The sequence below is a fragment of the Macaca nemestrina genome, chromosome X, assembly GCF_043159975.1.
Source record: "Macaca nemestrina isolate mMacNem1 chromosome X, mMacNem.hap1, whole genome shotgun sequence".
In the NCBI taxonomy this organism is placed as follows: Eukaryota; Metazoa; Chordata; class Mammalia; order Primates; family Cercopithecidae; genus Macaca; species Macaca nemestrina.
In genome coordinates this window covers 68066900-68094352 of record NC_092145.1, presented here as the reverse complement: position 1 = coordinate 68094352, position 27453 = coordinate 68066900, and the positions used below count along the sequence as shown (strand labels likewise).

Genomic DNA, 27453 nt, shown 5'->3' with positions numbered 1-27453 from the left:
AGCATATGAAAAAAAGCTCAACATCACTGATTATTAGAGAAATGCAAATCAAAACCACAATGACATACCATCTAGCACGAGTCAGAATGGCTATTAGTAAAAAGCCGAAAAAAAAAACAGATGCTTGTTAGTTTTCAGAGAAAAATGAACACTTATATACTGTTGGTTGGTGTGTAAGATAATTCAACCATCATGGAAAACAGTGTGGCTATTCCTCAAAGTCCTAAAAAAATACTATTCAACTCAGCAATTCCCATTACAGGATTGCTGTGTTGAATGGTATTATTATACCCAAAGACATTTGCAGCACTATTCACGATGGTAGAGACATGGCATCAACCTAAATTTCCACCAGTGGTAGACTGATTAAAGAAAATGTAGTATATAAACACCATGGAATACTACACAGCCATAAAAAAGAACAAAATCATGTTCTTTGCACGAACGTGGATGGAATTGCAGAATATTATCCTTAGCAAACTAATGCAGGAGCAGAAAAGCAAATACCACATATCCTCACTTATAAGTGGGAGCTAAATGATGAGAACACATAGACACATAGAAGGGAACTACATATACTGGGGCCTACCAGAGAGTGGAGGTTGGGAGGAGGAAGCAGACCAGGAAAAGTAACTAATGGATACTAGGCATAGTACCTGAGTGATGAAAAAATCTGCATAACAAACCCTCGTGACATAAGTTTACCTACATACTAAACCTGTACTTGTACCCCAAATGCTAAAGTACAAGTTAAATTTAAAAAAATACCAATGTCATTTTTCACAACATTTAAAAAAAAAAATCCTAAAATTCATATGGAACCAAAAAAGAGCCTGAAAAGCCAAAGCAATCTTAAGCAAAAAGGACAAGGGCAGAGGCATCACAGTACCTGATCCCAAATTATACATTAGAGGTACACTAATGAAAACAACAAGAAACTGGTGTTAAAACAGACACAGAGATCAGTGGAACAGAATAGAGATCCCAGAAATAAAGCCATATACGTACAGCCAACTGATGTTTAACAAAGTTGACAAAACATACACTGGGGAACGGACACCCACCCTCTTCAATGGTGCTGGGAACATTGGATTACTATATGCAGAAGAATGAAACTGGATCCCTGTCTCTCACCATATGAAAAAACTAGCTCCAGATGGATTAATGAGTTAAATGTAACACCTGGAATTATAAAAATATCAAGGAAAACCCAGGAAAAATTCATCTGGACAATTGTCTAAGCAATGAATTCATGACTAAGTCCTCAAAAGCACAAACAATAAAAACAGAAATAGACAAATGGGAATTAAACTAAAAACTTTTGGCACAGAAAAAGAAATAATGTACAGAGTGAACAGACCACTGACGGAGTGGGAGAAAATATTTGCAAACTCTGCATCCAACAGGGGATTGATAGTCATAGTTTATAAGAAACTTAAACAACTCAACAACAAATAAAAAAAAAAAAGACCGCATCAACAAGTGGGCAAAGGACATGAATAGATATTTTTGAAAGAAGACATACAGATGGCAAACAAGCACGTGAAAAAATGCTTAATGTCACTATTCATCAGATAAATTCAAATTAATACCATAATGAGATATTATCTTATAACAGTCAGACTGGCTATTTTTAAAAAGGAAAAAAAAAATAACAACTGTTGGTAAGGATATGGAGAAAGGAAATGCTTATACACTGTTAGTGGGAATGTAAATTAGTACAACCTCTATGGAAACAGTATGGAAATTGCTCAATGAACTAAAAGTAGGACTACCATTCGATCCAGCAGCCCCACAACGGGGTATCTACCAAAAGGAAAAGGAATCATTATATCCGAAATATACCTGCACTTATATGTTTATTGCAGCACTAGTCACAATAGCAAAGATATGGAATCAACCTAAATGTCCATCAGTGAATGACTGGATAAAGAAAATATGGTAGCGGTGAGTGGCCAAGATGGCCAAATCAAAGCAGCTAGTGTGTGTGGTTCTCACAGAGAGGAACAGAAATTGAGAGACTAAACGCAACATCTTCAACTGTAACATCCAGGTACTCACATTGGAATTGATCCAGGAAACAACTTGACCCACAGAGAATGAAGAAAAGCAAGACCGGAAAACAGCCCACCTGGGAGCAACATGGAGCTTTGCCCAGGGAAGTGGTGAATGAATGAGCGACTCTGGGAAACCACACTTCTCCCACAGATCTTTGCAACCCTTGGGTCAGGAGATGTCCTTGTGAACCCAGTCCACCAGGGCCTTCAGTCTTCAGTCTGACAGACAGAGCTACATGGAGTTATGGCAGAGCAGCTGCTCAGGCATGCGTTGGAGACCCTGGAGCCTTAGATACTTGGGCTTACTGGCAAAAGTACCTGTGGCTCCTGCAAAGTGGTAGGTTAGACTATGGTACATACCCTTAGGAAAGAGGCTGAATCCAGGGGGCTGAACAGTAACAGCCTGCAGGCCCCACTTCCAGTGCACATCACAATATAAGACCCACGGGTTTGGAATTCCAGCCAGCTACAAGTAGTAGCATTGCACCTCCCTAAGACGGAGCTCCTTGGTGGAGGGGCAGGCCACCCTCTTTGCTACTGGGGCACTTTAGTAGTTCCAGCCATCAGGCTTTGAAAATTCTGAGCTGACCCAGGGCAGAAGGGATCCCCTGCATAGCACAGCTGATCTACCAAAACATGATCGGACTGCTGCTTTAAGTGGATGCCTGATCCTATTTCTCCTCACTGAGAGGGACCTCCCAACTGGGGTCTCCACCCACTTCCTACAGGTGCTTTTGGAACAGCAACAGGTTTGTACCTCCCTGGGATAAAGCTCCCAGAGGGAGGGACAGACTACCATCTTTGCTGTTTTGCATCCTTCACTGATGACACCTCTGGGTTCTGGAAAATCCCAGGTGACTAGGGACTGGAGTGGGCCCTAAGCATACTGCAGCAACCCTACAGAAAAGTGGCCAGATTGTTACACGGGTGCCCGTTCCCATATCTCCTCACTGGACAGGCCCTCCAGTCTGTGCTTCCAGCCACACCCCGCCAGAGCTATTGAGCCAGTACAAACTCAGCAACTCCCTGGACAGAGCCTCCAAGGGCAACCGAAAGCCTCTCTGCCACTGCCTCTGCTGTGGAACTGTCCTTGCCACCCCCAGACTAATGAAGAAGTAAAGACCCTAAGTGCTTTATCCACATCTCCAACAAGCTGCAGTTGACACAAGGAGAGGAGGCCAGTTCGTCTCCCACATGCCTCACACACCTCTCACGACTCATAAGCAGACAGTAAACCCCTTGGCTTGGGACCAAAGCACAAACCTGCCCTCTTGGGATGACTGAATGGAGTGATTGCTTACACCTGCATCTCTCTCTGTGGTAAATCCCCCAAGAGTCAAGCAAAATAACCCTTGGCCACAACCACTAAGATGTCTTCATCTGCTCCCTCTGAGCTGGGGAAGGAACATAAACACAGATCGCCTAGGAACTGCAGTAGGCAACTAAGGAGTGCCAAGTTATGAACTGCAGCCAGCACTCAAGGGGGAGAGGAAGTCACCCTTTCAGAGCACGAGGGGGAAGCACAGCTGCAACTGTGAGGAAACATAGGGGAGCCACACAACCAAGCAAGAGTCTACCAACTGACCAATAAGGCTAAGTGTCACCTGCTGGATCACATCTCAAAGCTTCAACCCCAACAATACTTTACTAACATTTCCCTCTGTGAAACCACAGACAAAAAGTCAGCTTCAAATAAAGACTCTACACAAAGCCTTGGCCCGGTGAAAACATCCTAAAAAGAACTCTATTGACTGTGTTCAATTTACACTGCAATTAAAGGAACAACCACACACAGAGATGAGAAAGAACCAGCGTAAGAACTCTGATAACTAAAATGGCCAGAGTGTCATACATTCTCCAAATGATCACACCAGCCCTCCAACAAGAGTTCTTAACCAGACAAAACTTCCTGGAATGACAGAAATAGAATTCAGAATATGGATAGGAATAAAGATCACTGAGATTTAGGAGGTTGGCAAAACCCAATCCCAGGAAAATATGAATCACAATAAAGCGATACAGGAGCTGAAGGACAAAACAGTCAGTGTAAAGAAGAACCTAACGTGTCTGGCAGAGCTGAATAACACAATAGAAGAATTTCACAATGCAGTCACAAGTGTTAGCAGTAGAATAAACCAAGTTGATAAAATAATCTTGGAACTTGAAGACTGGGTCTCTGAAATGAGACAGTCAGACAAAAACAAAGAAAAAAAAATGAACGACTAAAATCTCCAGATAATATGGGATTATGTAAAGAGGCAAAATCTACAAATCACTGGCACCCCTGAAAGGGAAGGGGAGAAGCAAACAACTTGGAAAATATATTTTAGAAGATTGTCAATGAAAACTTCCCAACCTTGCTAGAGAGGCCAACGGTCAAATTCAGCAAATGCAGAGAACTCCTACAAGATTCTACACAAGAAGATCATCCCCGAGACACATAAGCATCTGATTTTCCAAGATTGAAATGAAAGAAAGAATGTTCAACGCACCTAGAAAGAAAGGGCAGGTCACATACAAAGGGATTCCCATGAGGCTAACAGCAGACCTCTCAACTGAAATGCTACAAGCCTTAAGAGATTAGGGGCCTATATTTATTCAATAATAATAAATCTTCTTAAAGAAAAAAAATCTTCAACCAATAATTCATATCCAGCCAAACATAGCTTCCTAAGTGAAGGAGAAATAAGATCCTCTTCAGATAAGCAAATTTTGAGGGACTTTATTACCACTAGAAGTGTCTTACAAGGGATCTTGAAAGGAGCACTAAAATAGAAAGGAAAGATTACTATCAGCTAATACAAAAACACACTTAAACACATAGACCAGTGTCACTGTAAAGCAATCACACAAACAAGCCAACATAGTTACCAGCTAACAGCATAATGACAATATCAAATCCACACATATCAATATGAACCTTGAATGTAAATGGGCTAAATGCCCCACTTAAAAGGTACATAGTGGCAAGCTGGATAAAAAAGCAAGAACCCATAGTATTCTGTCTTCAAGGGATCCACCTCACATGTCATGACACTCATAGGCTCAAAATAAAGGGATGTAGAAAAATCTATCAAGCAAATTGAAAACAGAAAAAAAAAACAGGAGTTACAATTCTAATTTCAGAAAAACAGATTTCCAATCAATAAAGATAAAAAAAAAAAAGACAAGGAAGAGAATTACATAATGGTAAAGTGTTCAATTCAACAAGAAGAGCTAACTATCATAAATATACCCAACACAGGAACATCCAGATTCAGAAAGTAAGCTCTTAGAGACATACAAAGAGACATAGACTCCCACAAAATAAGAGTGGGAGACTTCAACACTCCACTGACAGCATTAGGTAGATCATTGAATAAGAAAATGAACAAAGATATTGAGGACATAAACTCAGCATTGGACCAAATGGATCTGATAGACCTTCAAAGAAGTCTTCACCCTAAAACAACAGAATATTCATTCTTCTCATTGCCACATGGCAGATACTCTAAAATCAACTAAATAATTGGACGTAAAACAATCCCGAACAAATGGAAAAGAACCAAAATCATTCCAAACACATTTTCAGATCACAGCTCAATAAAAACAGAAATCAACACAATGAAAATCTCTAAAAAAATATACAATTATATGAAAATTAAACAAAATGCTCCTGAATGATTTGGGGTACATAATGAAATTAAGGTAGAAATCAGTAAGTTCTTTAAAAATAATGAGAACAAAGATGCAACGTACCAGAATCTCTGGGACACATAGAAGGCAGTGTTAACAGGGAAATTCATAGCACTAAATGCCCACATAAAAAAGTTAGGAAGATTTCAAATTAACAAGTTAATTTCACAGCTGAATGAATTAGAGAAGCAAGAACAGATCAACCCCAAACCTCACAGAAAATGAGAAATTACAAAAATCGGAGCTGAACTGAAGGAAATTGAGACCCATAAAAACCATTCAAACGATCAGTAAATCCAGGAATTGTTTGTTTGGGTATTTTTTTTTTAAATAAAATAAAATAGGCCACTAGTTAGACTACTTAAGAAAGAAAAGGAGAAGATCCAAATAAACACAATTAGAAATGATGAAGGGAATATGATACTACTGACCCCACAGAAATCAAAACAACTGTCAGAAGCTACTACAAACACTTTTACACACACAAACTAGAAAACCTAGAAGAGACTGATAGATTCCTGGACACATACATCCTCCCAAGACTGAACCTGGAAGAAACTGATTCCCAGAACAGACCAATAACGAGCTCCAAAATTGAATCAATAATGAATAGCCTACTAACCAAAAAAGCCCAGTACCTGATGGAATCACAGTCACATTCTACCAGATGTACAAAGAAGAGCTCATACAATTGCTACAGAAATTATTTCAAACAATTGAAGAGGAGGGACTCCTCCCCAACTTATTCTAAGAGACCATCATCATCCTGAAACCAAAACCTGGCAGACACACAACAAAAAAAGAAAACTTCAGGTGAATATCCTTGATGAATATTGATGCAAAAAACCTCCACAAAAATATTTGCAAACTAAATCTTGCAAGGCATCAAAAAGCTAATCCACCATAATCAAGTAGGTTTCATCCCCAGGATGCGGTTGGTTCAACATATGAACATCAATAAATGTGATTCATCACATAAACAGAACTAAACAGAACTAAAGACAAAAACCAAATGATTATCTCTGTAGACGTAGAAAAGGCTTTTGATAAAATTCAACAACTCTGCATGTTAAGAACTCTCAATGAAATAGGTTTTGAAGGAACATACCTCGAAATAATAAGAACCTTCTATGACAAACCCACAGTAAACATTATACTGAACGTGCAAAAGCTGGAAGCATTCTCCTCAAGGAGAATGCTTGGAACAAGCATTCTGGAACAAGCAAACTGCAACAAGACAAGGATGCCCTCTTTCATCACATCTATTCAACATAGTATGGGAAGTCCTAGCCAGAGCAATTAGGCAAAGGAAAGAACAAAGGTCATCTGAATAGGAAGAGAGGAAGTCAAACTATCTCTGTTTGTGGACAACATGATTCTATATCTAGAAAAATCCCATAGTTTTGGTGCCAAAGCCCCTTCAACTGACACATAACTTCAGCAAAGTTGCAGGATACAAAATCAATGTACAAAAATTACTAGCATTCCTATACACCAACAACAGCCACACTGAGAGCCAAATCAGAAAGACAATCCCACTCATAATTGTCACAAGAAATTAAAATATCTAGGAATACAACTAACCAGGGAGGCGAAAGATCTCTGCAATGAGAATTACAAAACACTGCTCAAATAAATCAAAGACACAAATGGTTGGAAAAACATTCCTTGCTCATGGATAGGAAGAATCAACATAATTAAAATGGCTAGACTGCCCAAAGCAAGGTACGAATTTAACGCTATTCCTATCAAACTACCAAAAACATTCTTCATGGAACTAGAAAAAATTAAATTTATATGGAACTAAAAAAGAGCTGGAATAGTCAAGGAAATTCTAAGCAAAAAGAACAAAGCTGGAGGAATCACAACATTACCTTACTTCAAACTATACTACAAGGCTACAGTGACCAAAACAGTGTGGCATTGGTACAAAAACAGGCACATACACCAATGGAACAAAATGGAGAGTGCAGAAATAATGGTGAATATCTATGACCCTCTGATCTTTGACATAGCTGACAAAAACAAGCAATGGGGAAAAGACTTCCTATTTAATAAATGGTGCTGGGATAACTGGCTAGCCATATGGAGCAGATTGAAGCTGGACCCCTTCCTTAAAGCATATACAAAAATTAACTCAATATGGATTAATGACTTAAACATATAACCAAAACTATAAAAACCCTGGAAGACAACCCAGGCAATACCATCCTGGACCTAGGAATGGGCAAAGATTTCATGAGAAGGACACCAAAAGCAAGAACAACAAAAACAAACATTGACAAATGAGATCTAATTAAACCTCAAAGCTCTGCACAGCAAAATAACCTATTAACAGAGTAAACAGACAACCTACAGAATAGGAGAAAATATTTGCAAACTATGCATCTGACAAAATTCTAATGTCCAGCATCTGTAAGGGACTTAAATAAATTTACAAGATAAAAACAATTTCTCTAAAAAGTGGGCAAAGGACATGAACAGACACTTTTCAAAAGAAGACATACATGCATCCAACAGGCATATGAAAAACAACCCTATATCACTGATCATTATAGAAATGCAAATCAAAATTACAAGGTGCTACCATCTCACCTCCATCAAAATGAGTATCATAAAAAAGAAAAAAAGTAACATATGCCGGCAAGGTTACAAAGAAAAGGGAACACTTATACACTGTTGGTGGGAGTGTGAATGAGTTCAATCTTTGTACAAAGCAGTATGGGGATTCCTCAAAGAGCTAAAAGCAAAACTACCATTTGACCCAGCAATGCTATCACTGGGTATACACCTAGAAGAATATAAAGCATTCTACCAGAAAGGCACATGCATGTAAATGTTCATTGCAGCACTGTTCACAATACTAAAGACATGGAATCAACCTAAATGTTCATCAATGATGGACTGGATAAAGAAAATGTGGTACATATACCCTATGGAATATTATGCAGCCATAAAAAAGAACAAGATTATGCCTTTTTGGGGAACATGGAAGAAACTGGAGGCTATCATCCTTAACAAACTAAGGCAGGAACAGAAAACCAAATACTGCATGTTTTCACTTATAAGTGAGAGCTAAATGATAGGAACTTATGAATACAAAGAAGGGAACAACAGACACTGGGGTCTACTTTAGGGGAGAGGATGGTGGAGAATATTAGCAAAAAATAAATAAATAAATAAATAAATAAATAACTATTGGGTACTGTGATTAATATCTGGGTGGTGTAATAATATGTACAACAAACCCCCGTGACATATGTTTATCTATGTAACAGACCTTCTCATGTACCCCCAAACCTGAAATAAAAATTTTAAAAACAAAGAAAATATGGTACACACATACACCACGGGAGACTATTTAGCTGTAAGAAAGAATGACATGTCTTTTGCAGCAACGTGGGTGAAACTGGAGGCCGTTAAGTGCAACAACTCAGAAATGAAAATTCAAACACTGAATATTACAAGTGGGAGCTAAATGACAAGTATACATGGTCATAGAGTGTAAAGTAATAGTCATTGGAGATTCAGAAGGGTGGGAGGGCAGGTAGGGGGTGAGGGTTGAGAAATTACTTAATGGGTACAATGGAAACTGTTCGGATGACTGTTACACTAAAAATTCAGAGTTCACCAATACACAATATATCCATAAAACTGCACTGGTACCCCTTAAATGTATACTTTTATTTTTAAAATGGAGTTAAATATAAGACCTGACATGACAAAACTGATAGAAGAAAACATAGGGATAAAATTTCTTGACATTGGTCTTGGCAATGATTTCTTGGATATGATACCAAAAGCATGGGTAACACAAACAAATATGAAGTGGTACTATATCAAACTAAAAAGCTTCTACACAGCAAAGAAAGCAGTCAACAGAGTGAAAGGGCAAACTATGGAATGGGATAATATATTTTCAAATCATGTATATAACAAAGGATTAGTATGCAAAATATATAAGGATATCCTGCAACTCAATAATGAAAAATAAACACTAAAAGTCCAGACCTTATCTCTATGCAATATATGGATGTATGAAACTGACACTTGTACATCCTAAATATCTTTAAATAAATAAATAAATAGGCAACGGAGCTGAAAATATTTTTTTTTTATTGAAAGAAGACACACAAATCACCAACAAACAGTTTAGCCAATATGGAAAACAGTATTTTGGTTTCTTAAATAATTAAAAATAGAATTATCATACCATCAAACCATCCCACTTCTGAATATATATAAGAGGTAAAATCAGAATCTCAAAGAAATATCTGCACTCCTATGTTCATTGCTGCTTTATTAACAATAGCCAATATATGAAAAAACCTAAATGACCAACAATGGATGAATGGATTCAAAAAACCTGGTATTTATATATTATATACAATGGAATATTATTCAGCTTTTAAAAAGAATGAAATCTTGCCATTTGTGACAACATGAATAAACCTGGAGGATGATATGCTAAATGAAATAAGCCAGAAAGATGGATATACACCATGACACCACTTATATGATTAATCTAAAATAGTCAATCTCATGGAAGCAGAGATTAGAATGGTGATTGCCATGCACTGGGGAGAGGAGGAAACAGGATGCTATTAGCTGAGATGAGCAAAGTTTCAGATGTACAAGATGAATAAGTCCTAGAGATCTACTGTACAGCATAGTGTCTATAGTTAACAACACTGTACTGTATACTTAAAACTTTGCTAAGAGGGTAGGTCTTATTTTATGTGTTTTTATCACACAAACAACAACAATAATAAAGTAGACAGGCAGAAACTTATGGAGGTTTATGGTATAGACTATGGTGATGGTCTCATGGATATATATGTATGTCCAATCTCATCAAGTTTATGCATTACATATATTTACAGCTTTTTGTATCTGAATCATACCTCAGTAAAGTAGTTTTTAAAAAAGAAAATAACAAATCAAATAACTTAATAAATATGTTTAAATTATAAAAAGAAGAGTATAGAGTACCATAAGGGCTATACATTATGACTTGGTCAATAATTACAGTGACTAGACATTGAGGCAATAATGAAATTAAGTGAACAAGAATAGAAGGCACTGAGTTTACAGAAGTAAATGCTCAGTTATCAGTAAGTGCAAAATGGGAATGTTTTCTCAGTAAAATTGAATCTCTGCCTTTCCCAACCAATTTCAATAATTTAATATATGTAATCTGAACATAATATAAATGTGTTATTTTCAGATTCAGTGACTGAAAAGGACAACTTTTATACTTCTAGGTATCTTCTAGGTATATGTGTGGGTTTTTACCTATATTGTAGCACTTTCACTTTTAAAGGCATCTTTTCATTTTCATTTAACTTACTATTTTCTAGTTGTCTGGTGCAAGTTGAAATTTCGATTCCCAAGTAAAATTTAACTAAGTAACTCCCAAATCAGCTTTATGTATTGCCCTTTTTACGAATTATTCCAGACCTGCATTTTGAGAACTTGTGGCCAGGTGATAAAGTGCTATTTTAAATCTATCAGTGTTACACTGAGAAGCTTCCTGAGGATAAGAATTTAATTGAACAGTTGAATAAAAGGCCAAATTGCTATGAAAAATTCATATGAACCAAAACATCTTTTCCACTACTTTCCTATCCTTAACTGTGGTATTATCTGAAGACACAGATATTCAGGTGCTGCACTGAAGACTAAACAAATAGGATGTAAGAGTTTCATAAGCTTAAAGTCACTGCAAATATGGTATAAATTATGGTGATGGTCTCATGGGTACATACTTAACTCCAAGATCATCAAGTTGTATACATTATATATGTACAGATTTTTGTATCTCAATCGTACCTCTACTAACTAGTTTTCAAAAAATAAAATAAAAAGTCAAATAATAATTTTTTTTCTGGACCATGAGGCAATACAAAATATATGTTATATAGGCTGTACCTCTAAACTTTGAATCAAGTATAAGGAGCTATATAAAAGACAAAACAAAAATTGATGACCGTATGTAGTAAGGGGATCTTATCCTTTAGAGACTTTTTTTTTTCAATCATGTGTGAGCTACTTTAGGACTTTAACAAATACATCTAGGTTCCATCAGGAAACTTAGACTTCTCCCTATCTTCACCTAAATAACTGACCTATAATGGTTCAATCTGAGACCCAGTTTCCTCATCTGCAAACTGAAGAATTAAACTAGTTCCTAATTTTTTGTATGAATTAGAAATATGTGGGGAGTCTTGCTAATTAATTATCTTAATATCATCATATGAGACAAACATTTTACCATGAATTTTCTTTATCTGTGAGAGGGTTTAGATATTTGTATACCTTTAGTTTTCAGAGTTAGGAAGCATATATTGTTCACTGGAATCCATTATTTACCCTACAAATAATAAAATACCTATTAATTCACTAATTACCATAGCCAGGATTCAGTTCTGAGGAGCCAATGTAAATTCTGGAAACTTATTGATACAGTTTTGATTATGAGGCACTCAGTCATGGTAGTCCTAAGCAGGGTCCATTTGTTTAAATCATTGCCATCATATTTTCTGTCTAGACATACCCTTTGGGAGCTGAATGGGTTATTTGGGGGATTGGAATTTTATAAAGCTAAATCAGATGTGGCAACAAAATCTCTTGGACCGTCAAGATAATGTACAAATGTATATCATCAGTTTAGATATTAAGGAAATTTCCCTTCAGATTTTTTCTTTGCCATGATTTAGAGACAATCTAATGTAATAAAAAGTTTGCTTCATTGGGAGTTTTCTATGCATCATAGGAATACAGAATGGCAAAACAGAACCTTAGTTATTCTACCAAACACACAGATGGTTTAGCCTGTATTTACCTCCCCTCACATATTTGATAAAGCTTCACCTTACCTCTTAGAATCAGAATCTTCTAATGACAGTTATGGTTTTTTGTTGTTGTTGTTGTTTGTTGTTGTTTTTTGAACAACCAATGTTTGCCTTCTTTTCCTTGAATCACATTTTTATGGTAGGATGAATTTTACTCAATTCTGAAATAATGCTTCAAAATCTACCAGATTTTTCTTTTTTCTTTTTGGCCCATGGTAGCAGTGTACCAGTAGATGATGATGATGATTTTTTTTTTTTTTTGGCCCATGGTAGCAATGTACCAGTAGATGATTGGGGACATTATCTAAATATAATTAAGTTGAATTCACTAGACTTTTTGGAGGACATCGTTGGAGTATGTATTGTTCCGGTACTTTTAGTACTTGTTTCCTTATATATGGTTGTGTTGTTGTCTGATATAGACTTCCTAGGAGAAATAATTTCAAACTTACATATTCACTTTTTAATCCATGGCCATTCCCCCACACCCCACTTATTTATACCATTATGCTGAGAGCTTTATTTTAATATCTGACTTTTATTAATACAAAAGATTATAACTATACTACAGATGCTGGCTATATAGGTGGCATGCCATGTTTTCATTCATTTGGTTCCTCAGTGTGTAAGTATGAGGCAGACAAAAAGGTAGAAAGAATACCTGAAGTCTTTTCCTTCTTCTCCCCCTCCCCACTAAGCTGATCCTCACAGGTGAGGCAGCCTATCCTTTATAAAAGTGCCAGCAAGGATATGCACTAGAAAAGTGTTCCTTTAGATATACACTAATGAGGATATACACTAAAAGGTGTTTCTTTTAGAATTTCGGAGTGCTCCCACTGACAATGCTGGTTTAGATGGAATTTATTACATAGTGAGTTCTGTCCAAAATAACCATCCAAAACTCTTAGCAGACAAAAGAATACATTAGCAAGAGTCTTGGAATGTTTTAAACAATTTGCATTTTACTATCTTTGTTTTATTTGTGTTTCAAATTGGGGATCAGATATATGTTGAATATATATTTTTTTAAATTTATAAACTATTCATTGTAGCGTGAAGGAATTATAAGAGTTGAAAGATACATTGTTAAAAATATTAAAAAATTCAAGTTACTTTTGGTTTGTGCTATGCATCATAGCTCTGTAAAATAAACTTATCCAGCTTTCAATTACATTAAGAAATCATCCCCATTTTACAAAGGATCATCCATAGCCCAAACCTCAGTATCATGCAATATTTTCATGTGAAAAACCTGCACTTGTACCCCTAAATCTAAAATAAAAGTTGAAATTGTTAATATAAATAAATAAATGGAATGGAATAATTCTGATTTTAGGTATAACAGCTGCAGCAATGGCTGAGGCGATGAAACTGCAGAAGATGAAGCTTATGGCTATGAACACTCTTCAGGGAAATGGAAGCCAAAATGGCACTGAATCAGAGCCTGATGATCTTAATTCTAACACAGGTGAGTGTCTTCTGGAATCCCAGACAGGTGACTCTTACTGTTTTATTGTGGGGCAGGAGAGAGGCGGGATGAGGATGGAGGAGAGAATGATATGTCTACTTTGGTTATAAAGATACTCAAGATTTTCTGTTCTTGTGATAGTTTGCTAAGAATGATGGTTTCCAGCTGCATCCATGTCCCTACAAAGGACACAAACTCATCCTTTTTTATGGCTGCATAGTATTCCATGGTGTATATGTGCCACATTTTCTTAATCCATGTTCTCACTCATAGGTGGGAACTGAACAATGAGATCACTTGGACTCGGGAAGGGGAACATCACACACCGGGGCCTATCATGGGGAGGGGGGAGGGGGGAGGGATTGCATTGGGAGTTATACCTGATGTAAATGACGAGTTGATGGGTGCTGACGAGTTGATGGGTGCAGCACAGCAACATGGCACAAGTATACATATGTAACAAACCTGCATGTTATGCACATGTACCCTAGAGCTTAAAGTATAATAATAATAATAATAAAAAGAAGATTCAACACCACGAAGACAAATAAAATGGGTATCTATTTTCTAAAAAAATAAAAAATAAATAAATAAAGATACTCAAGAGGGATGCTTAGCCCTATTGCTAGCATTTGTACACTGACATTAGAAAACAGTTACAAGTCTTAATCTCGTTTTGGAAACATTTAGTTATCTTCACTGTTTTGCTGTGGTGGAATTGAATTATAATTCCTATAGTGCTAGCCATTGTGCTCTCTGCCTGACAAAGACTGCTGCACTCCAGCATCACCCCAGGTTTCTTACTCCATCCTATTCTAAATAATTTACCACTGAAAGGCAATGCTGACAGTCCAGGTTGGCTGGGCTGAAGTCTTTTCAGCTGGAGTACCATTTCCTTAGATAAAGGAAAGTGCTGGGTGACTCTAGGCGTTATCGACAGGGATTAATGAAAAGAGGTAGAACAGGGAGCAGGCAAAGAAGAAAAGATGGATGAAAGGAAAAGAAAACAGAGGTGACTTGTAGAGTGGAAAGTCCTCTCCTCTCATGTTACTTGTTTCTTTCTTTTACCCCGTGATCATTTTACCTTGGCCTTGATCATAAGACCCCTCAGATCTCTTTTGAAGGTAGGTGGAATTATAACTATCAACACACATGAATGAATGGATGAACAGATGGAAAGATGGATGGATGGATAAGTGGAAGGATGGACACATAAATACAGGAAAGATTTAAGAAGTATCCAATTTTATTTTAGATTTAGGAGTACATGTGCAGGTTTGTTAAATAGGTAAATATTTGATTTGGGGTTTTGGTGTACATACTGATTATTTTGCCACTTAGGTACTAAAGATAGTCCCCAACAGTTTTATTTCTTTTCTGAACTTCTTCCTGCTACCCCCTCCTCCCTCAAATAGGCCCCAGTGCCTGTTGTTCCCTTTTTTTCTGTTCATATGTTCTCATCATTTAGCTCCCACTTGTAAGTGAGAACATGTAGTATTTGATTTTATGTTCCTACATCAGTTTGCTATGGATAATGGCCTCACTCCATCCATGTTCCTGCAAAGGAAATGATCTCATTGTTTTTTATTGCTGCATAGTATTCCATGGTGCACATTTACCACATTTTCTTTATCCACTCTCTCATTGATGGACGTTCAGGTTGATTCCATGTCTTTGCTATTGTGAAAAGTGCTGCAATGAACATATGTGTGCATATATCTTAATGGTAGAACAATTTATATTCCTTTGGGTGTATAACCAGTAGTGGGATGGTTGGGTCAAATAGTACTTCTGTTTTTAGTTCTTTGAGGAATCACCACATGCTTTCCCTAATGGTTGAGCTAATTTACCCTTCCATCAGCAGTGTATAAACATTCCCCTTTCGCTACAACCTTGCCAGCATCTCTTATTTTTTGACGTTATAGTAATAGCCATTCTGACTGGTGTGAGATGTTGTCTCATTGTGGTTTTGATTTGCATTTCTCTAATAATCAATGGTGTTGGGTTTTTATCATATGCTTCTTGGTCACATGTATATTTTCTTTAAAAAAGTGTCTGTCCATCTACTTTGCCCACATTTGAACAGGGTTGTTTTTTGGTTGCACATTTTTTTAAGTTCCTTGACAATTATTGATATTAGACCTTTGTCAGATGTATCAACTGCAAATATTTTCTCCCATTCTCTAGGTTGCCTTCTTACTCTGTTGATAGTTTCTTTTGCTGTTCAGAAGCTCTTGACTTTAATTAGGTCCCATTTCTCACGTTTTACTTTTGTTGCAATTGCTTTTGGCATCTTCTTCATGAAATCTTTGCCAGTTCTTATGTCCAAAACGGTATTTCCTAGGTTATCTCCCAAGGTTTTTACAGTTTGAGGTTTTATATTTAGGAATTTAATCCACTTTGAGTTGATTTTTTGTATATGCTGTAAAGAAGAGGTCCAATTTCAGTCTTCTGCATAGAGCTAGCCAGTTATACCAGCACCATTTATTGAACAGGGTGTCCTTTTCCCTTGCTCGTTTTTGTCAGCTTTATTAAAGATCAGATGGTTTCAGGTCTGTGACTTTATTTCTGGGTTAGCTATTCTGTAACATTGGTCTATGTGTTTGTTTTGTACCTGCAGTATGCAGTTTTGTTTACTGTAGCCATGTAATATAATTTGAAGGCAAGTAATGTGATGCCTTCAGCTTTGTTCTTTTTGCTTAGGATTGCTTTGGGTATTTGGGATCTATTTTGGTTCCATATGAATTTTAGAATAGTTTTCTCTAGATATGTGAAGAATATTATTGATAGTTTGATAGTAATAGCATTGAATCTGGAAATTGCTTTGGGCAGTATGGCCATTTCAGCAATATTATTTTTCCTATCCAAGAACATGAAATGTTTTTCCATTTGGTAATGAATTGTCTCAGCATTTACTTGTCTGGAAAGGATCTTATGTCTCCTTCACTTATGAAGCTTAGTTTGGCCAAATATGTATTCTTCTTTGTTTTTTTTTTTTTTTTTTTGAAACGGAGTCTCACTCTATCGCTCAGCCTGGAGTGCAGTGGCACGATCTCAGCTCAATACAATCTCTGCCTCCTGGGTTCAAGCAATTCTCCCTGTCTCAGCCTCCCAAGTAGCTAAGATTACAGGTGCCCGCCACCACGCCTGGCTAATTTTTGTATTTTTAGTAGAGAAGGGGTTTCACCTTGTTGGCCAGACTAGTCTCGAACTCCTGATCTCAGGTGATCCACCTGCCTCGGCATCCCAAAGTGCTGGGATTATAGGTGTGAGCTACCGCGCCCAGTCACGGATATGAAGTTCTTGGTTGGAATTTCCTTTCTGTAACAGTGTTGACTATAGGCCCCCAACCTCTTCTGGCTTGTAGGGTTTCTGCTGAGAGATTTGCTGTTATTCTGATGGGCTTCCTTATGTAGGTGACCTGTCCTTTTTCTCTAGCTGCCTTTACCATTTTTTCTTACATGTCAGCCTTGTAGAATCTGATGATTATGTGTCTTGGGGAAAATCTTCATGTGAACTGCTTGTGGGGGTTTACATACTTCCACATTTCTCAGATATTTTGTTTGTTCCTTTTCATTCTTTTTTCTTTTTAAAAAATGATCAAAAGACTGAAATTTTGTTAAAGATGCTATTAGTAGAGGAACATATGGAGGTTCTAGCAATTGTTGCTCGATTGGCTACCAGTGGCAGAGTTGGGTGGTGGTAGCCAAGTTTGGGTCAAAGCAGGACTGATGGGCCAGAAGCTGGAGCTGAGCCCTGGCTGAAAAGCAGTGGTGGAACAATGTTAATGCTCCCCGGCATTGCAACTGTGGCCTCCATTGGTGCTGTGACACCTGTGCTGGTTTGTCCCAGGGTCCAAGACTTGTGGAGGTCCTCTTGGACTTGGGAGTTGCCCCCACAAAACCTTCAGGTGACTCTTTGCCTCAGTCTAAAAGTGTGGTGGAAGGGTGCGGGTGAGCAGGGTGATTTCCCATTCCCAGTCTTACACAGGTCCCTGTGGGGAGCAGGAATCTCCCTGGGAGCTCTCACTCACTCAGCCTGTCCATGTTTGAGAGGTTCTCCTAGCCATTTTAACAATATTGATTCTTCCTATTGAAGAACATGAAATGTTTTTCCATTTGGTAATGAATTCCCTCAGCATATGCTTGTCTGAAAAGGATCTTATTTCTCCTTCGCTTATGAAGCTTAGTTTGGCTGGATATGAAATCCTATTTTTTTTTTTTTTTTGAGACACAGTCTCATTCTATCACCCAGGCTGGAGTGCAGTGGCACGATTTTGGCTCACTACAACCTCTGCCTCCTGGGTTCAAGCAATTCTCCCTGCCTCAGCCTCCCAAGTAGCTGAGATTACAGGTGCCCACCACCACACCCGGCTAATTTTTGTACTTTTAGTAGAGAAGGGTTTTCACCATGTTAGCCAGGCTAGGCTCGAACTCCTGACCTCAGGTGATCTGCCTGCCTTGGCCTCCCAAAGTGCTGGGGTTACAGGTGTGAGCCACCACACTCAGCCGATATTTTTTAAGATGCTGATATCTAACAGGTTAGTGGCCAGCTTTGTTCCTTTCTGTTCTCTGTTTCTGCCTGCTGCCTTGATGGATCCCTACATGATTTCTCTGTTGATTGGCCTGCACGGCAGTGTTCTCTAGCCCTTTGCTTTCTTCTCCATAAGAGCAGTGCACATGAACTGCTTCTAGTTCAACATCTTGGCCCTGTCCCCCAAATATTTTTAGAAAAAAAAAAAAAGGCAATTAAAGATGGTTTTAGGATCCAAAGATTTCCAAACTAATTCTGCAATTTAATTCAACATAATGTGATAGGTAAATTGGCAGCAGCTTTACATCTCTTTTTCTAGACTCCTGGAAATTCAAGCATGGTGGGGCTTTATTTTTCAAGAAAGTGGTAAGAGCAATTAAAGAGGAAAATTATTGAATGAAACCAGTATGAGAAAGTCCTCTGACTTTAAGACAGTGTAGATCGCCTCATGTAAAGTTACAATTTTCATGGTGAAATGCAAGATGAGAACTGCACTTCAACCAGAGCTAACAGTGACTTTTTTCTACATAGCCTGTATGCAATTTACTGGGGAATCAGTGGAAAATGTGTATTTTATTGGGTTCTTGGAAACTGAAAACAACCCATAGATAAGAATAAACAACACTAAACAATAATAATAGCAACAGTAAGAATAGTTATTAGTTACTGTGTACTAAGTATCTCACATAATAACTCATTTAATTTTTACCTAAATCTTGAGAAAAAGTACTTTCAATACTCCCATTTTATAGATCAGGAAACAGAAGCACAAAGGTTCAGCCTTGCCTATAATCACAAAGCTAGTAAATTGCAGACCTAAGTTTGAGTCTTGTGTCTAGTTAAATCCAAAGTGTTTGCTTTTCCCACGTTATGCTTCCTCTTCAATCTTGGTTTGTAATGAGAATTTGACTTTATCAAAACCGTGGAATTCAAAAAAAATGTTAAAATGAAGATACGGTGAGAAAACTGATTATCAGATTCCTAATCCTAATGCCAGTTAACTCATACTGGCTTTCACAACTTAAAGTAACTCAGAAATGACCAATATTCTAAAGGAAGCCTCTTATAATACAATGTTGTGATAAAGCAGTGTTTTCTACCAATAAAAATTAGTGAGAGTTCACACAGTAATTTCTTTCATGTTTGTCTCAGGAATACCAGTTTCTGGAAAAAGATATTCTACAATGTTTTTAATGTGTCTCCTTTGTAATGAGCTATCATATATGAGAGCTATACTGGTGCCTAATTTTAAACTTGCTAAATAGTTAATAATTTTCCTGTCTAGATATAATTTGGCCTAATTCTGAATATCTCTATCATTGTGATAAAATAAAGTATAGATTTCCATCTGTGTACGAAGTTATACTTGGTGCAATAGAAATTGAGTGACAGAAGTGATTGTCCTTGGCCTTGCAGAGATTACAATCTAATTATCCTTATCTTGATGTAATGAAGTGAAGCTGACTTGAAGTATAATAATAATTATTATTATATAGGTTTAAATGAAGTTTCTGAAGCATTTCAAAGTCTGAATAAATGAAATCCCTGCTCTACTGGAAAGTGAAACTACTACAGTTTCCTAAATGATCATTTGTAAATGAAAATTTATTTTAAGCATTTTAGATCCGAAAATTTTTGGTAATCTGGGGACTAGTGTGTCTTGTTGCTCTTGGGTCACCTATCTCACCATTTAAACTGAGATCAAAGACTGGGCTTGATTTCTCTTTGTTTCCAACTTTTATCTACTTTGGTGCCTTCCAAGAAGCGACAGAAATAGCTAATTCCAACAAGGGAGATCAGGGGTCATAGCATTTATGGTCTGATTACTAGTTATGGGAATGTTCTTTCTCAATGCTTATGGTTCAAGTAGGACTGGGAGATTGGCTATTTAATCCAAAGGAAAGCTAGATCTTGGAGAAACATTCAAACTTTGTTCACAAGATAAGTACTAGATCTAATCAGGCCAAAGAAAAGCAGTCAATTTGGTAAATATTCAATTGAGTGGGTTGTGAGGTATCCAGAGGGATAAACATTGAATGTTTCCATCATTTATGTGGTGACATAGAAGTGAGTGTTAGATTATGATAAAATGCAGTTATTTTCAATTTTGTTTTAAGTAATTCCAGTTGTATATTTGAAGTGACTAGCAAATAATAGACATTCCATGAAGGGCAAGTACATAAACGAAATAAGCAGTGTGGCTAGTGACTATTTCTAAACCACTCCATGAGGGATTAGAGTAATTCTTGAATAAGATTCTCAACAAAATTCAATTTTCATATTTATTAGGCTCCACAATGTACAATATTCCAACAGTTATAAAGGCAATATGTTGGTAGTCTGAGGAGAGAAGACAAAAAAAAATCACTGTATTTCAAATGCTTATGATCTAGGTAGGAGAGGAGATAAAAATGAATCAATATATAAATGACTATACTCTGACATGGAATGTGATAAAAGCAACAAGAAGAACTGTGACAATATAGAGAAAGAAAAAATTACTTCTAGATGATCAGAAAGAGATTCAATTGTAGGATGTAGAATTTGAACTGTTCTTTGAAGAAGGTGAAATTGAACATCAGAAAAAAAAAATTGCATAGCTTTGAATGAAGCATTAAGCAGATTGTCTCATTGTGTTGAGTGCCTCCAGACCAACGGGTATATCATCAAGACTTTGTCCAGTGCAGAAGAGACCAAGTAATAAAGCTCCCCTCACTTATCTGTACATAATGGCCTCGGTATTGCGTAGATCAATCATTAAAATAAAATAAGCCTTCAAAAAATAAACACACTGTACTATTCCCCTAGACAGTCATTTTCAAATAGTGATTCTCAGAGACCCCAGGACATTTACAGAAGTTGGGTAAGAGTTGAGGACATGGCTTGAGGAAATTTTATGTTTGATTACTATAAAGTTTTGATCAATTACATTTTTAGGTTAACTATAAAGCGCCTGTTGTTTACAATCTTATTGACGAAGATCTCTAAAATTAAAATTTAGAGTCCTAAGTGACTTCAGATAATTAAATCCCAACCTTTCATACTACAGATGATGTATGAAGCATGAGAAATTGGCCAGTAATCACACAGCTAGGTAGTGAGAGATCTAGCACTGATTCATAGTTCCTTGATCTTTCCATCATAACATTATGCTTCTAATGTTTGAATCAATTTTCTAGTATAGTTTAAGCTACATAATCTAATTTCTTTCTTTTATAATGAATCTCAATCAATAAGCCTAGAGATTGAGATGCAGCTGATAAAGGAGATTTTCCTTAATTTGGCTTGACTAATATTTTGTTTACAAAATAGTTACCAGACTTCAGATGAGACCTGACCTGACCTCAGGATCTACTCTGGGAATTACTATTTTGACTACATCTCTGATAGATTTTCTTTCTTGATATTATCTTTTTTTCTCTTCAATTAAGTAAGGTATAGAAAACAAATGTTTCACTTGAAGTTCTGAAACTGTCCAATTAATCAAGCCATAAAATACATATATTTGTATTTTAATATGTAGTGTATATATATATACATATTTTGTGTGTGTGTGTGTGTGTGTGTGTGTGTGTGTGTGTGTATATATATAATGAAGTAGTATTCAACCATAAAAATATAACAAGATCCTGACATTTGCAACAACGTTGATGGAACTGGAGGTTAATATGTTAAGTGGAGTAAGCCAGGCATGGAAAGACAGTCTCTGCATATTCTCACTTATTTGTGGGAGCTAAAAATTAAAATGAGTGAATACATGGAGATAGAGAGTAGAAGGTGACTCACAAGGGTAGTGGGGGGTGAGGTGAGGAGGTGATGTGGGGAGGGTTAATGGGTACAAAAATAGAAAGAATGAATAAAACCTAGTATTTGCTAGCACAACAGGGTTACTATAGTCAAAAATAATTTAATTGCACATTTAAATATAACTAAAAGAGTGTAATTGGATTGTATTTTTTGTGGATAACACAAAGGATAAATACCTGAGGTGATAGATAACCTGTTTACCCTAAAGTGATTATTATGTTTTGTATACCTGTATCAAAATATCTCCTCAATATATATCCATAAATATACTTACCATGTACCCACAAAAATTAAAAATTGAAATTAAAAAATCTAGTTAGAGCCACAAATATTATAAATTATTAAATATGATTTAGAATTTTATACTGTTTTAAGTATAAACTCAATGATTTATATCCCTGCTCTGAAATCAAGCTGAGGGCATATTACCTTTCCTGTTTTCTCCCGTATGAGTGGCATTTGTTTTTATAAGACACAATTATAAATATAAATGAATGGTCTCTCTTTGTTGAATGTATTTGTGGTCATATGAACATTTTTCTTGAGAGGCCAATTTTTGGTTCTTATAAGCCATTTTCACAATGGTTTGTGTAACCAGAAAACTTTAAAAATGAGTTTGTTTTTCAATTTAAGAGTGAGCACACTCTGTTTTAAATGACTTATTGTGGCAGAATTACTATTTTAATTTCATCATTGTTATTAGTGGCTAAATCACCTGAAGGCATAATACCACAGGTATAAAAACATGCCAAGTATTCAATTAAAATTTTTCTGCTGGTGTTAATATGTTTATCTATCTTTTCATTTTAAAAAAGATCAAATTTTGTTTTCTCTGCATATTCCTTGTGACTTTTTATTCTAGCCCCCCATGACCCATTGATTCTTGCCATTTAATTGTGGAGGTATTGGCTTTTATTTGTGAAAGCCTTTATCAAAATACAGACTAAAAGATCATGCTTTCACAATTGAACTAAACAGAGAAATGTACAGCAATGTACCAACTTCCTAGAGGGTATGAGATCAATCGTTGTGCATTTTGCTCTTCACAAAAAAACCAACCACGGTGGTCAGAGAGCACGTATTTCATGACCTAAGGAAATTTCCAAATTTATTGACACATCCTGAAATAAGCAGCACACTGACCTAAAAATACTGGAAGGCCGTATTTAGTGGAGATGTTTGAATGTGTGTGAAAAAAAGAGTTTTCCTGCTGGGAGTTCTTACATCTTCTATTTTGCTTAAGTTGATATTTTTGGGTGATTCGACAAGAGCAGAGGCAGGAGAGTATGAAAATAGAGTGAATACCATTAGGCTTTAAAAGAAAAAGCAAATATAGGAGTTAGAATATTCTTATGCAAGACCAGAATTTTCTCTTTGAAGGCAGACCTATAGTTTCTTTGATTTGAGGTTTGTTTAATAGTTTCCATAATGGCTGCACCATGACTCTGCATCAAGATTTCAGCATGAATAACAACTTGTTCATGTTTCATTTAGCTCCAAATGAGAAATTCTGTTTTTTATTGTTTTAGGAAATTAGTCTGTGTACTATTTCTCATGGAGCTTTATAATTAATCACTAAAGGTTATGGCTGTAGAGAGTTTGTGGGAAATAGATGCTTGAATGATTATAATTGTAGCTGTCAAATTAGAAATATAGTTATACAGTTGCAGAATCTATTTTTAAACTATAACAAAGGCTTCCAGGGTTGCCCATTTACTTGTAGAAATAAATGGAGTATTTTTAACTGCATTGCTTACTTCAGGAAGAACTATGCTCAGTGATGTTCTCTGGAGAACCCACGATTATAATCATGTAAATCTTTATCCTCCGAGTCCCTGCTTGTTCTGACTTTTGTGTCAGTTTTGCTTCCATGGAGCAGATGTTGAGTACTTTACCTTTTGGAAAATATAGTTTTAGTGGAGAGAATCAAAGTGTATATGGTTGATTAACTTGCAAAGTTGAATTAGAAAATCCCAAGATTGCCTTCTTTCTTTATGTTATCCAAACACCTCATTAGATATGGAGCAAGATGTTTCTAGGGAATCAAGCGAGGCATGCTGTTTTTATTAGCTCCTGATACCAAGAACTGTTTTGAGAGGGTTTTTTTCTGATAGAATTTTCAACTTTTACTACTTTACCCATCTTTCTTCTGTGCTTATGACCCCTTAAAAAGTAAGCCAGAAGAACCTATTGTTTTTTCAATACCCTTCTATAACTCATTCCAGGAGTAAGCAACTCCCACTTCTGGGGACTTGTTTATTATGTCTCTTCCTAATGCCTCATCTAGTGAATTACATTTCTTGTTTTGTCAGTAATATTAAGGTCAGTTTGTATGCAGTCACCTCAGAGTTTGGCCTAGTGTTATCTCTTCCTCACAATTAATAATCTGAAATGATGTGATCTATCCTTATAGATCCTGTTAGCCAACGCATAATCATTCTGATCTTCCTAGTCCTCCACCTTCCTCCTGTCCCCAACTATGCTATTATCAAATCAAAGGGCAGAACTTCACTTTTGAGAAGATGTAATCAGTGTTGAATATATTGTCTCGATTCCTACATGTTATTCTCATTTAGTGTTTCTGGTTTTTTGTACATTCATGCTAAATATCTAGCTCTGCTACAGTTTTGCGTGGTTCAAAACAAGTGATTTCAACCAAGTATTCTCTCTTGGTGCTTTGGTTATAATGAATGAGTCTGGGATAATCATATTGCCTTAGAATTCATTATTATAATTCTTGAGCATCATTAGTCTAGTCCCATCTTCTGTTTGTATTGTTTTTACTTAATGGGTACTCTCCTGAATCTGTTGCTCTCATAGTCCATACTATTTATTCCTTACAGAATCTTTCACTTAGTGATGTCACTTCAGGTTCTGAACCCCTTCCTTAGAAGTTTGAGGTTAGTGTCATGTGATCAAAATGTGCCTCTGTCCATGTTCAGTACACTGACAGAAATGTTTTTCCTGCTTTTGGGATTTGGAAAATACTTTTTTGTATCATTGCCTCAACTTAACATTTATTCATGGGTGATCACTCTTCGTGCCCCTTCTGGGAACTCTCTTCAGGTGTGTGCTCTGACTGGATTTTCACAATATATTGATGAGCCAATTGTTTAGAATGGTCTCCAAAACCTTAGTAAAGTCAAAATAAATTATATCTATTGTTTCCCCTCTATCTCCCATGCTGTCATTCTGTCACAGGAGATTAGATGTGCCTGACAAGACTCAATCGCTAGGAAGCCATGCAGGGTGTTATCCAGCATACTGTTCCCTTCAAGGTATTTGCAAATTGATTTGCAGTATCTTCCAAGACACACATGTTATCCTTACAGGTTAAGTACAAACAGGTGAAAAATAACAGAATGGGAAAATATAGGCAATGGTTCTTAAACTGGACCAAAAAGTAATATAATTTTATTTTATTTTCTAAAACCTTTGACAAATTATTGTTATATCTACGTTAAGAGATTGTGTTCATAAATGGAGTTTACTATAAGTAATTATTGGTATATGCTATCATTTAAGAAGTGTTCCTTCATGAATTAAATGGAACATGACAAAATATTCAATAGTAATTTGCTTAATACAATGCCAGATTTCAAAGGTTAATTTACAGCGTATATTGATTTTGAGATACTCTTTAGAGTATATATGTATCTAAAAATTAAAATAATAGTAATTCTGCACTGTCATCATATACATATATACTCTTATTTTGTTTCTATTTACTTTTCAAAAGGCAGTTTAATAAGCATATAGTTTCACATAGAGTTGAGCTCATTAAATATCTCCCACATTGAATGGATTCTACTTTACACTGGACATATTAGTGTAAGGGACTCAGATATAATCACTATTATTTTTTCTAAATCCTACTTTTCTATGATACTTGGATATTAACATCACAGTCATGGATATAATCAGTATATACAGTGAACCTAGTTCATGCATTGAACTCAAGTAATAAATACTTGTGCCCTTATGGAAAGTTTGGAAGTTCTGTAGTATCCAAAGTGAAAATTTTGTGAGTTTTGTGAGTTTTATTGAGGTAAAATTCACATACCATAAAATTCACTCTTTTGAAGTGTACAGTTCAGTGGTTTTAGTATATTTACAGACTTATACAACTACTATCATTATCTAATTCTAGTCTTAATAACTTATTGTCAAATTCCAGAAATATTTTATCACTCCATGAAGAAATCCTGTACCCATTAGGATGCCCATTTCTCTGCATCCACAAGAACCTGGAAACCAGTAATTTACTATTACATTGTACTCTCTGTATGGATTTACCTATTCTGGATATTTCACATAAATAGAATCATACAATATGTGACCTCTTGTGTCTGACTTATTTTACTTGGAATAATGTTTTTAAGGTTCTTCCATATTGTAGCATGTATCAGAAATTCATTTATTTTAATGCCTGAATGAGATTCCGTTTTATGAAAATACTATATTTTGTTTATCCATTTATCTGTTCATGGCCATTTGGGTTGCTTCCACTTTCTGGCTATTATAAATAATATTACTATAAACATCTGTGTGCAAGATTTGTGTAGACATATGGTTTCATTTCTCTGGGATATATACCAAGGAGTAGAATTGCTGGGTACAATGATAACTCTGTTTTTAACACTTTGAAGAAATGCCAAACATTTTACATTTCCAAAGTGAATTTTGTACATTACATATTCACAGATTGGTTTCAAAAAATAGATTTTCATACACCATGCATTTCCTGGATGCTCCGCACTCTATGGTCTTTCTTATGCAAATTTCTTGATATTCCAACATTGTAATTCCCCTTTTTAGAGGTAAGCTGATCCTGCCAAGTGGTAGCATTAAAGTTTCTTTTTTTTTTCTTTTTTTTTTTTTTAACAAAAAACTTTACTTTTTACAAAAAAAGTAAAGTTTATTGCCTTCAACAATAAAAGCAAAGGTTGTGACTTTAAAGAAAGTTTAAGAAGTGAAATATGATTGGTTGATATATGGAGAGAGGAATTGACCTCTGACTTTTCTGAAGTTTGTAGTATAAAGAATATAGAGCAGGAAA

The 27453-nt window shown here is 36.1% G+C and overlaps 1 protein-coding gene across 7 annotated transcripts in view; it reads left to right on the top strand.

The window, feature by feature from the left end:
- The window catches only part of LOC105488007 (dachshund family transcription factor 2), a 692336-nt gene that overhangs the window by 484092 nt on the left and 180791 nt on the right, over nt 1–27453 (top strand). For all 7 annotated transcript variants that reach the window (XM_071088393.1, XM_071088394.1, XM_071088389.1 and 4 more), the window contains one exon: nt 13923–14054. In XM_071088393.1, the coding sequence (XP_070944494.1) occupies nt 13923–14054 (132 nt within the window). The remainder of the gene's footprint in view (nt 1–13922; nt 14055–27453) is intronic.